Source organism: Mustela putorius, unplaced genomic scaffold, assembly GCF_011764305.1.
Source record: "Mustela putorius furo isolate JIRA1106 unplaced genomic scaffold, ASM1176430v1.1 tig00003859_pilon_pilon_pilon, whole genome shotgun sequence".
Taxonomy (NCBI): Eukaryota; Metazoa; Chordata; class Mammalia; order Carnivora; family Mustelidae; genus Mustela; species Mustela putorius.
Genome location: NW_025422011.1, coordinates 24,491,091 through 24,502,001, shown reverse-complemented (window position 1 = coordinate 24,502,001; position 10,911 = coordinate 24,491,091). Strand labels below are relative to the sequence as shown.

Below are 10,911 nucleotides of genomic sequence, written 5' to 3'. Positions count from 1 at the left end.
ACCTGTAAGTGTCCACAGTCCCAAGGGACTGGAATCAAACTAACCTGGTCTTGGAGCTCAGGACTCCCTTCCTTCCTGTCTATGCATAGGACAAGTTCTGTAGCTGTTTCCACAACACATACTTGCAAGTGTTGCTCAGTCATGCTGTGGCCAAAGTTCCATTTGCAGGGGAGGAAACCCATGGAGGTTCGATGTCTCGCCAGAGAAAATGCAGCCAATAATTGGCCACTTGAAAGCTAACCCTCTATACTGCTGGCCTGGTTTCTCCCCATGCCCCAACATCTCCTTCACAGGCTGTTCAAACGCATGGCTGATGGAGGGCAAAGCTAAGCCAGAGAAAGGCTTGGCCCTTGCTTCAGGATTTCTGTGGGTCTGTGACCCAGCTCTGATCACAGCTGGAGCCCTGGCTTCTGGCACCCTGTACTCAAGTCACCCATCTTGATTCTCCTTTTTGATCTGTACTCTCTCCACCCTGGGTATATTCCAGCCTCGAGAACTCTTCCTGGTCAGCGATGAGCAGGTAGCTTGTGCCGGGCCTATAAGATCTTGTAGAGTCAGAGCTGGAGTCAGTGTCCCACATAAGGAGAAATTGTGGGAAAGCAGGAGTTGTGAGTACAGAGTACACAGAGGGCCCCTATCTACAGTGAGAGCAGGACAGATGTCCAGAGGCACAGAGATGAGAGAGAAACTAATGACCATGGTGACCTTGGTTCTTGAGGGTGCCTCACTGTTCAATTCCAGTTCTACAAGGGACTTGGCCACAGGAAAAAGGGAGCCACAGAAGGTTCAAGGGAATGGCAGAATTTCGTGTAATCATTTTATCTCATGTTCTGCCTCTCCTGCCATCTCACCTACTGCCCTTGCTGATAAACCATACTTTCAGTGGTCAGATTCATCAGGAACTCCGTGAGTGGCGTTGGGAATGACCTCAGTGCCTTCCGCTTGGGAAATTCAGATTTTTTGTCTGGATTCAGCATCTCTCCAAAGCACAGTGTGGAATTCTTTCATTTAGAAACTGAGATGATAGTTGACCAATTAGGCCTCCTCTCGTCCCTTCTATATTCTTGAACATCTTGCACCACAGCAAGCCAGCTTGGCCGGTTACCATGGACACCACTGTCGCTCTAATTGGAGCCTGCTGGGCAGCGGTGAACAGCAGATGTAACCAGTTTCTTGTCTTCTAGTTGAAGGCAGAGCTGGTGGGAATGCAGCTCCTCTCATCACGGCAAATAGTTTAGTGTGTAGGGCAGAGTGGTGGTGGAAAAAGAAGAATGATTACTCCTTTAAAATGTCACAAACTAATGTCCTTGTCAAAACAAGGAATGGATTTTGACCAGTGGAATTGTGGTCATCGTATTTGCTATGAAGTCATGAATATTTCAGAGTTGCATCGTAATCAGTGTTAAGGCTGAGTTTTCCGAAGATCTCAGCTTTTCTCAATAGTCTTGAGTATCTAGTAATGATCCACATTTACAAACCACTTATTGTATGTACATGACATACATTCTTTCATTTACTCCAGATAACTACTCTATGAAGTAGGTTCTTTTACCATTGCCATTTCATAGATGAAAGCATATAGGCTCAAAGAGGTAAGGTCTCTTGCTAAAAGCACACAAAAAATGTAGCTCTTAAACTCATGTCCCACCTTGATCCCCCCAGGTAGGTGGGAAGTTTGGAAATACTTTTGAAAAAAATCCTGTATGAAGTTTTGAAAGTTTCTGAACCAATAGATAGTCCCTAGGCCCTGAACTTATTTCTTTTTATTTTTAAAGATTTTTATTATTTATTTGACAGATAGAGATCACAAGTAGGCAGAGAATCAGGCAGAGAGAGAGAGAGAGAGAGAGGGAGAGGAGGAGGAAGCCGGCTCCCTGCTGAGCAGAGAGCCCGACTCGGGGCTAGATCCCGGGACCCTGGGATCATGACCCGAGCTGAAGGCAGAGGCTTTAACCCACTAAGCCACCCAGGTGCCCCCCCCAGAACTTATTTCTTGTCAATGACTGTATTGTCAAGGTCACAGCCTTGTCACACAGGAGACAGCCCTACCCTCGTCACCTGAAGCCCTGAGTCTGGGCTCTTCCACAGTCTCTAGGCTGACACCCTGGGGAAACCACAGAAGCTTCCTGGATTCACAGGCTATCAAGAGGAGTGCTAATCCCCACTCTGCTCACTTCACAGGGATGTTATGAGTCTCAATATAAGTAAAAGCAAAAGTGTTTTTGCAAACTATATAAAGCCATAGATGGGATTCTTCAACTCAAGGCAGCATTTTCTGAACGTACAGCCTGGGTTGGGAAATGTGCTAGATGCCAGGGATATAAATAAAAATGAATTAATACAGGATTATTTGTTACTCAACAACTGATTATTAAGCTGAGTTCCCATGGGCTAGGTACCGTGCTATGCACTGGGAACACACCTGTGTCTGAATCAAGGCCAGGTTCTATGTTCAAAGAACTTCTCATGGTGTGCAGAGAAGATAGCTGTTCAAAACATGAATTTAATAATGTTCCTATGGGGGAGCGCCTAGGTGGCTCAGTGGGTTAAACCTCTGCCTTAGGCTCAGGTCATGATCTCAGGGTCCTGGGATGGAGTCCCGCATCGGGCTTGGCAGGGAGCCTGCTTCCTCTCTCTCGGCTTGCCTCTCTGCCTACCTGTGATCTCTGTCAAGTGAATAAATGAAATCTTTAAAAAAATTAATGTTCCTTGAGTCCTGTTAGGAGAACTATAGGTGCTATGGGAGCATTCAAGGAGGAGTCTGAACTTGATCTCGGACTCCACCCTCCCCGAGGTAGTCATATATAAGTGTCCTGTAGGGGCACAGAGACTGGGGGGGGGGGCGTGGGTATATAAATCTATAAATACAGAGCTATGATAGATGGCTAGAGAAGGTAGAGCGGCAAGTCTTACCTGTATTAAAGTCAAGGTGGATTTATTACCCAATCCTGAATGTTGCTGTCACGGTTTGGAAACATCCAGAAAAATTTCCATAGGAATGGATATTTAAATATGTGACTGTAAGTTCGTGACTAAGACTCAAAATAGCAACCAACCAAAAAATAGTAGGAATACTTCCTGCTTTACCTCCTCTCTCTCTCTCTCTCTCTCACACACACACACACACACCTGGTTAATCTGGCAAGTAAAATATAAGATGTACACCATGGTCTCCTAACCCAGACCCTAGTGACTTAGAAGATCTCATTACCAGATCTTGATGAATTATATACAAAATAAAGGGGAAAAGTCACTTTCACTTTTTAACCGTGAAGCTTTTCATGCATAGAAGGCAAGAGACTGAGCCAGGCTTCTAAGTAATCACTGCCCCTTCCTGCAACTCCTAGCCCTGAGAATCTGTGAGATTGGTTACAGTTAGAAACTGAGGCTCTTTGGGAGTTGGCAAGATAGCCTTGGGAGCAGGACCAGAAGAGCTGCCCTAACCCTATCTTCTCCACTAACTTGTAGAATGGTCCTGAGGAAGTCACTTCCCTCCCCAAGCCTCAGTTTCCCCATCTATAAATAGAGGAAATTGGGAAAGTCCTTTTAGTTTTATGAATTTGTGAAAAGAACTTTTTATCTCCCCAGGCTAATGCAGGTCCCTTTGTTATATTTCCTTGTTAGCACTTATTCTTGTTTCTACTTTTTCTCTTAAAAAAAAAATATATATATATATATATATATATATCAGTGTTTGCCCTCCCCCAAAGACTTGACCTTGAGGAGAGCAGAGACTCTGCTGTCGCCACTGCACTCCATATGTTTTAGCCTGTACCTGGCACACAGTAGGAGCTCAATAAACATTTGTTACCTGAATGTTCACAGGAAGCACTCATCCCCACCCCATTCCTGCTGACTCAATACCAGTGAGCACTCGGGTTTTCTAACTGGGGTCCGGGAAAATCTGTGTGCTGACAGATGTGTGGAGCTTTGTGACATTCCAAAGGATCATGACAGTGCCTTTGAAATAATTACAAACCCAAGCCCTGATCCCCCAAATGCTCCTGTCCTTTCTAAGGCCACGGCAGAAATGAGACCAGAGTCAAAAGTTCAGTCAGAATGAAGTCAGTTGCCACCCATCGTGTGACAGTGGAGAACAGCAAACTCTAATGTGGAATTTTTCTTCAAAGCCAAGAGTTGTTAAGCATTGTGAAACCAGCACTCCCTACAGTGATTTATGGAGCTGAACCACCTTTGATTTCCTTGTGTAAACCATGACCTTTGTTGTATCCATTCATTTGTTCATTTGTTTGGACAGCACCTTTTTAGGCTCTGTGTGCCAGACCTTGAGCAGATCATGGTGAGGGGTATAAAGATGGATGTGTGCCAAGAGTCCATGGCCAAGGAGAGGGAAGAACATCCACCCAAGAACTTCTAGGCTGATCTAAGAGGTCAGTATGTGTGAGCGCATTTGATTAAAGTCTGTCTCTTGCTACTAAACTACTAAGCCCCAGGAAATCAGAGACTAATTTTTTTTGGGGGGGGGGTCTTGCTCACTAGTTAATGGTGCTTGGTACCTAGTAGGAACTCAGTATACAGTTGCAGAATGAGGGAAATAGTGTCCTCTAAAAGAGATCCCAAAAGTGCTATAGGGATTGGAGAGGTAGAGCTTAGTCTCAGCAGGGGAAATTCCCTGAGCGAAACTGAGAGGGACCATTGAGGTTAGTGTTTCCTGCAGCATCCCAGTCCCATTTTACAAATAAACAAAGTGTCATAGAGAGAGAAAATGATTTGCCCAAGGTCATATAATTGCTTCCTTCCCATTCATATGTTGAAGTCTCAACACCCAGTACCTCAGAATGTGACAACATTTGTAAGTAAGGTCTTTAAAGAAGCAAGTAAATTAAAATGCAGTCATGTGGGTTGGCCTTAATCTATATGACTAGTGTCCTTGTGGGACGAGAGGGTTAGAACACAGATATATAGAAAGGGGAGACCTTGTAAAGACATGTACCAGGCACTCTTCTGTATACTTCACATACATTAACTCATTTAATTCACTCAGCACTGCTGGCAAGTAAGTATGATTATTGTCCCACTTGTACAGACGAGCAAACTGAAGCATGAAAAGATTGAGCACCTGGCCCAAGAGCAGACATCTACTCAGGCAGGCTGCTCCATAGCCTGCTCCTACCCATCATGCTGTTCTACTGTGGTACGTCTCCACAACAAAGACGTTTTCAAAGATGGGAGGTGATGGTTGCCCTGTGGGCCTTGTTGGGTTGGCTCTCCTAGAGCCATCAGTGGTGGCTACCCTGATCCCAGTCTGAAGTGGTTCAGTGCAGGCATCAAACAAATGAGCAGAGTGGAGCAGGAACCTTACTAAAGAGTACAGTGTTAGCATTTATTTGTTCCAGAATCTTCTTGTACTAAGCTATTGATGCAGAAGCACTGAAATAGCAGACTTCAACCATCCCGCAGGTTTAAAAACTATCTCGTAATTCAGTCTTTGAAAGTGAAACGACCAAACTGCTTCAGTGAAAGCACTTTTCAGTAAGAGACCTGGTTATGTTTTTTTTTTTTTAAGATTTATTTATTTATTTATTTGACAGACAGATCCCAAGTAGGCAGAGGCAGGCAGAGAGAGAGAGGAGGAAGCAGGCTCCCCTCTGAGCAGAGAGCCCGATGTGGGGCTCGATCCCAGGAGCTCGGGATCATGACCCGAGCCGAAGGCAGAGGCTTTAACCCACTGAGCCACCCAGGCGCCCCGAGACCTGGTTTTGAGTCCCCTCTCAAACACTTACCGTCTGTGTGACTTGGGGTTTATATACTCAGTTGGAAGCTCAGTTTTTTCTTCTGGGAGATGTGGAAACTAACACTCCTCTCATGGATTAGACATAATAAATGCAAAAACACTGTGCTCGCTTCGGCAGCACATATACTAAAATTGGAACGATACAGAGAAGATTAGCATGGCCCCTGCGCAAGGATGACACGCAAATAAATGCAAAAACACTGTCACAGGGTGCCAATACATAGTAAGTGATCAATAAACACAGCTCTTGTTAGTTAAACAAAGTTGACCATATCCAAAGGCTTTCTCCTGTGTAAGCCTTGCCCAATGTCTCATCCTGGCCTGTCCAAATTAATTGCTCACTGCTCTGACTCTCACGGGAAGTTGATTACACTTCTTTTTGTCCTTCCTTGTATCATAGAAGTTGATGACGCACCTATCCATCTGTCTATTCACTCAGTAAAATTACACTAACCACTGTCCATATCCTAGTGCTGTGCTGGGCATTGAGAGTTCAGAGATGGATGCCTGGGCACCCACTTTTGCCCTAACCAACCCTGTTTTGTCTCTTATTACCTCATCCTTCTCACTCCTTCAAAGAACTGAGGCTCTAGTTTAGGGTGGGGAAAGGTGGGTGAAAGAGAGATACGTGACAGCTCTCTGCAAAATCCCAAAGGACACTACTCTGTGGAGGACATACTACCAAAAGAGGGATGTAGTTCCAGAGGATGGAACAGGCGAGGGGGACACATTAGTGAAGATAACAGGAGGATGTTCCAAGAGGACAAGGTTTTTGTCTGTTTTATTTATGGCCCCAGAGAGGTTGGGCTTTTGGGGTGACTCAGGACTGCTGTGCCCAATAGGAAGGAAATAATAATAATAATAATAATGACAGAGTTTAAAACATTTTTACAATTATATTGTATCATGGTATCTATTCTGGAAAAACCCAGCACTTTGTTGGATTTCTAGACACTTAATGATTAACACTATTTTTATAGAATAAGGGAGTCATAATGTTTTCCGTTCCTTTACAGTTTAGCTTTTAGAGGTCTTAACCCGCTTTGGTTTGGCAACAGACACATTAAGGAATAATTACAAAGATTGTAGTAAGAGCTGGGCTAGAAAACTCCAGTGTTTTCCGGGGTCTGAGGTAGGAGAGCCCCATTGTTCTGCTGGAACTACCCAAGGGCTGGAAGCTAAACAGTTTAGATGCCAGCGCCTTCAGTCCACAAAAGGATGTGGAGAATGCAAGTGGGGGTTCTTGCTTAATCTTTCCCTAGCCTGAGCAGTGAAACTCAAGTATTTTCTCTTTTGTATGAAGAAAACAGGCCCAGATGGTGGCAGTGGCTCACTCAAGATCACCGAAGTGGAGAGCGGCAAATGTCTTAATAGTTAACATTTATTGACGCCTTGATGTATGTCAAACATTCAGTGAGGAGCTTTGCACATTTTCTCTCATTTAATCCTCCTGACAATCTTGTTAAGTTTAAGTACCCTTATTTTCCCCCATTCACAGATGAGGAAATGAAGTAAAATAAGAAACTTTCACAAGGTGATCTAGCTATTTAGTAGCCAAGTCTGCATTTGCTCTCAGTAGGTGGTGGGGTGACTTTGGAATAACAGCCTGATCCTAGACCTGTGTCGCCAACCACAAGGCGGGGACGGGCCAGGGGCGGGGCTTATGACTCACGGTTTCCCATTAGCTTCAGCCGAAAAGTCCCGCCCTCAGCCTAAAGAAGCTCAGGGATTGGCTCTCCCGAAGGCGATTGGCAGCACGGGGCTCGACCGGGGCCGCGGCGGAGGCGGAGCCTCAAGCAGGAAGTGGGTGTAAAGGCGGCTCGAGGCGAGCTGGCTCGCGGGTTGCTGCGGCCACTTTGCCGTGTCGCGGCCGCCAGTGGCGAGATGGAGGGGCCGGGGCTGGGTTCGCAGGTGAGTGCGGCCGGGCGCGGGCAGTCTTGGGGCGGGGAGAGCGGCGGCGGCGGCCGTAGGGAGAGGGAGGGCGTAGGTGTGAGGCGGCTCCCAGGAGGGGCCTCCGGGGAGCGGAGGGGCCTGGGTTGGGGAGGAGGAAGCATGGAGACCCCGAGAATGATGCTGGGAATTTTCTCCGAGACGACTGGAAAGAAAAGGCGAGGACGTGCGGGGGGGTACCCTACGGGCCCTCCATCCTCCTCGGTGGCCCAGGGCGCCCCCTGGGTCCGGTACTCCCGTGCCTGGCGGGGACCGCTGAGGGGCCTGGGAAGGGAGTGTGGCCGTTCCTGGGAGAGGTGTCAGGTGACACACCTGAGAGGGACCAGCCTGTCTTGACCTTGGCCTGGAATCCGTGCGGGTCTCTTGATTTCTTTCTTCGGAGGAGTTGCCTGGACACCTGCCTCGGCCCCACCCAGCCCTCTTCTGGTTCTTGTTCCCACATCCTTGCGTACTCCTTCAAAGAACCGAGGCTGTTAGTTTAGGCTGGGGAAAGGTGGGTGAAAAGAGGTGGGTCTCAGCTCTCCGCGGAACCTCAAAGGACGCTGTTCTGTGGAGGGGATACTACCAGAGGCCAGTTGTAGTTCCAGAGGACCGGACGGGCCAGTGGGGGACGTTACAGCAGATAACAGGAGGCTGTTCCAAGAGAAAAAGATTTTTGTCCTTTTTCCTGATGCCCCCTTTCCAGTTCCTAGACTGCTGACAGGCGTGTTGTAGCTGTTCACTTAATATTTGTTGAATAAAGGAAGAATATCCAGATTCTGCCAACAGGTAGTGAGTGCTGAGCTTACACCAGATGCTTTTATATGCATTACTTTATTTTGGAATTGAAGCATCCTTAAGAAGATGATAGGATCTCCTTTTTACTGATGGGCAAACTGAAGCTGTCTTCAGTTGGAATGACTTCGGTAGTAGATTTTCTGTCCCTAATGGGATCCAAGCCGTTCGAGATGACTAGAGGAGTTGGGTTCTCAAAAAAAAACAAAAACAAAAACAAAAAACTCTTTCCAATTCTTAGAGTGCTTTTCATGCTCTGCCTTCCTGTCCTTTCAACAGTCTGGTGTAGGTGTAAGAGAAAGAATAAAACATGTGGAGAATTTAAGTTGTTCTTTTCATATTAGGTATCCTTGCACTTTGACAGCAAAGCAATTTTGCAAGCTGACTGGATTTTACAAAAGGTGTAGAATCTTCTCATGAAAACTATGTCTCATTTTTTTTTCTCAGAGACTCTCAAGGAAAAGTTGGTAGGAGAAACTCTTATATCTTAATTACTGCCACTTATTTTCAAAAGCCTTCAAGTACTTGAAGTTCACTCCCTCGTGCTGAAGGGAAGATAGCCCTGCCCCAATTTCATGACAGATGGAGGAAGAGAATGATTCAGAGGTTGAAATTAATGGGGCAAGGTAGAGTAGTCATTGTTCATAATAATTGTTGTTTAATAATAGTAACATAATGATAATAATTGTTTTTCCGTAATAAAGAGTTCATCTGTATATGGTGCTCTGCAGTTTACAAAATATTTCCCCATTCTTGATCACTGTGACCTGTGAGGTGGGGAGGGATTGTTACTCTAGAACGGAGGCTCAAAAAGTCGGCATCATTTGTTAAAAGTCAAATAGCTGCTAAGTGATCGAGCTAAGACTTCATTCATTCTACTAGGTCTTAGGCCCTGTTACAGGTGCTGGAGATAAATCAGTGAACAAAACAGACAAAAACATTCCTACTGTGGTTGAATTTGCTTCTCCTGATTCCAATTTCAGTGTTGTTGGATTTTGTGGGCATTTGCTTATGCCATCTGGCCATCAGTTTCCTCTCTCACCTCATTTTTTAGCTGCTTTCTTGCTTGCCAAACCACATTGGTCTCAGGACCTTTGTACTTAGTCTTCACTCTGTCTAGAGTGCTCTTTCCTCAAATACCCACGTGGTTTAATTCCCCACCACTTGAAGGTTTTGATGTAAATGTCAGCTCAGTGCGCAACCCCTCCTCATCGTTACCCCTACTAGCAACATTCCCTAGTCTCCTTTCTTTTAAATTTCTCCTCAGCATTTAATACCGTTTAACATACTTTGTTTTGTTTGTTGTCTCCTTCCTTCCACTGAACGTGAGTTCTGTGAGGGCAGTGATTATCAGTTTTGTTGACTGCTCTGTGCCTGGCATCTAGAACAGTGCCTAGCATTGGTGGGTACTCTGCAAACAATTGTCCAATCTATGAACTCGGAAACTGAGCTCTGGTACTTCTGTTAGTGTCATGAGAAATTTTAATGGTTATCCATTATCTCTTTGTTTTATTCGATAATCTGGCAGGATAGTGACCCTTATCAGAGTTTGAATATGATTTCTAGATCTGGAGTTTCTCTTTAGTTAATGCCCACTGTAACTTTAATGGTACTTATTTACTATTTAGAAAAATCATGTGAGGGCACCTGGGTGGTTCAGTGGGTTAAGCCCTGCCTTCGGCTTAGGTCATGATCCCAGGGTCCTGGGATCAAGTGTCACTTCGGGCTCTCTGCTCAGCGGGGAGCCTGCTTCCCTCTCTCTCTCTGCCTGCCTCTCTGTCTACTTGTGATCTCTCTGTCAAATAAATAAAGTCTTAAAAAAAAAAAAGAAAAATCCTATGATTCCATGTGATATCTCCATGTGAAAAGTATTGCATGACCCCTTATATCTTAAAATTGTTAGAATTTTGTTTTGTTTTCTTCTCTTTTCTTTCTTTCTCTTTTCTTTTTTCTTAAATTGTTCTAGTTTTCTGTTGCTATGTAAAAACCACCCCAAAACGTAGAGGTGTAAAACAGCCATTGTCATGTTCATGGACTGTGTCAGGAATTTGGACAGGGCATAGCAGGGATGGTTTGTTTCTGTTCCACTGTGTTTGGAGCCTTTGCTAGAAAGACTCATAAACTGGGATACTTAACATCTGGGTTTGGTATCATCTAGTGATGTCTTCACTCACATATCTGGTAGTTGATGTTGACTTTTAGCAGGGACACCTACATGTGGCCTGGGCCTCTGCACAGCATGGTGGCTGGGTTCCAAGGGTGAGCATCTCAAGAGACAGAAAGAGGAAGCTGCCAGTTTCTCAGGCTTGGGCCCACAAACTGGTGGAATGTCACTTTGGTGGGATTTTATTAGTGAGGCAGTCACAGAGCTCAGATTTGAGAGGAAGGGACACAGAACCTCTCCTCTTAATGGAGAAGTATCAAAGAATTTA

The 10,911-nt window shown here is 45.3% G+C and overlaps 1 protein-coding gene and 1 non-coding gene across 3 annotated transcripts in view; both read left to right on the top strand.

Annotated features, from left to right (window-relative positions):
* The first annotated feature begins 5,857 nt into the window (after positions 1-5,857).
* On the top strand, positions 5,858-5,959 carry LOC123387794. Its single transcript, XR_006602283.1, has one exon. It is a non-coding gene; the product is annotated as a U6 spliceosomal RNA (small nuclear RNA).
* A 1,585-nt stretch (positions 5,960-7,544) lies between these two features.
* The window catches only part of ZDHHC13 (zinc finger DHHC-type palmitoyltransferase 13), a 47,952-nt gene continuing 44,585 nt past the window's right edge, over positions 7,545-10,911 (top strand). Inside the window, exon 1 of one of the 2 annotated variants that reach the window (XM_004752113.3) lies at positions 7,545-7,666. In XM_004752113.3, coding sequence (XP_004752170.1) covers positions 7,640-7,666 — 27 coding nt within the window. In that variant the 5' untranslated portion in view covers positions 7,545-7,639. The remainder of the gene's footprint in view (positions 7,667-10,911) is intronic. The other variant, XM_004752114.3, reaches the window with a different exon arrangement.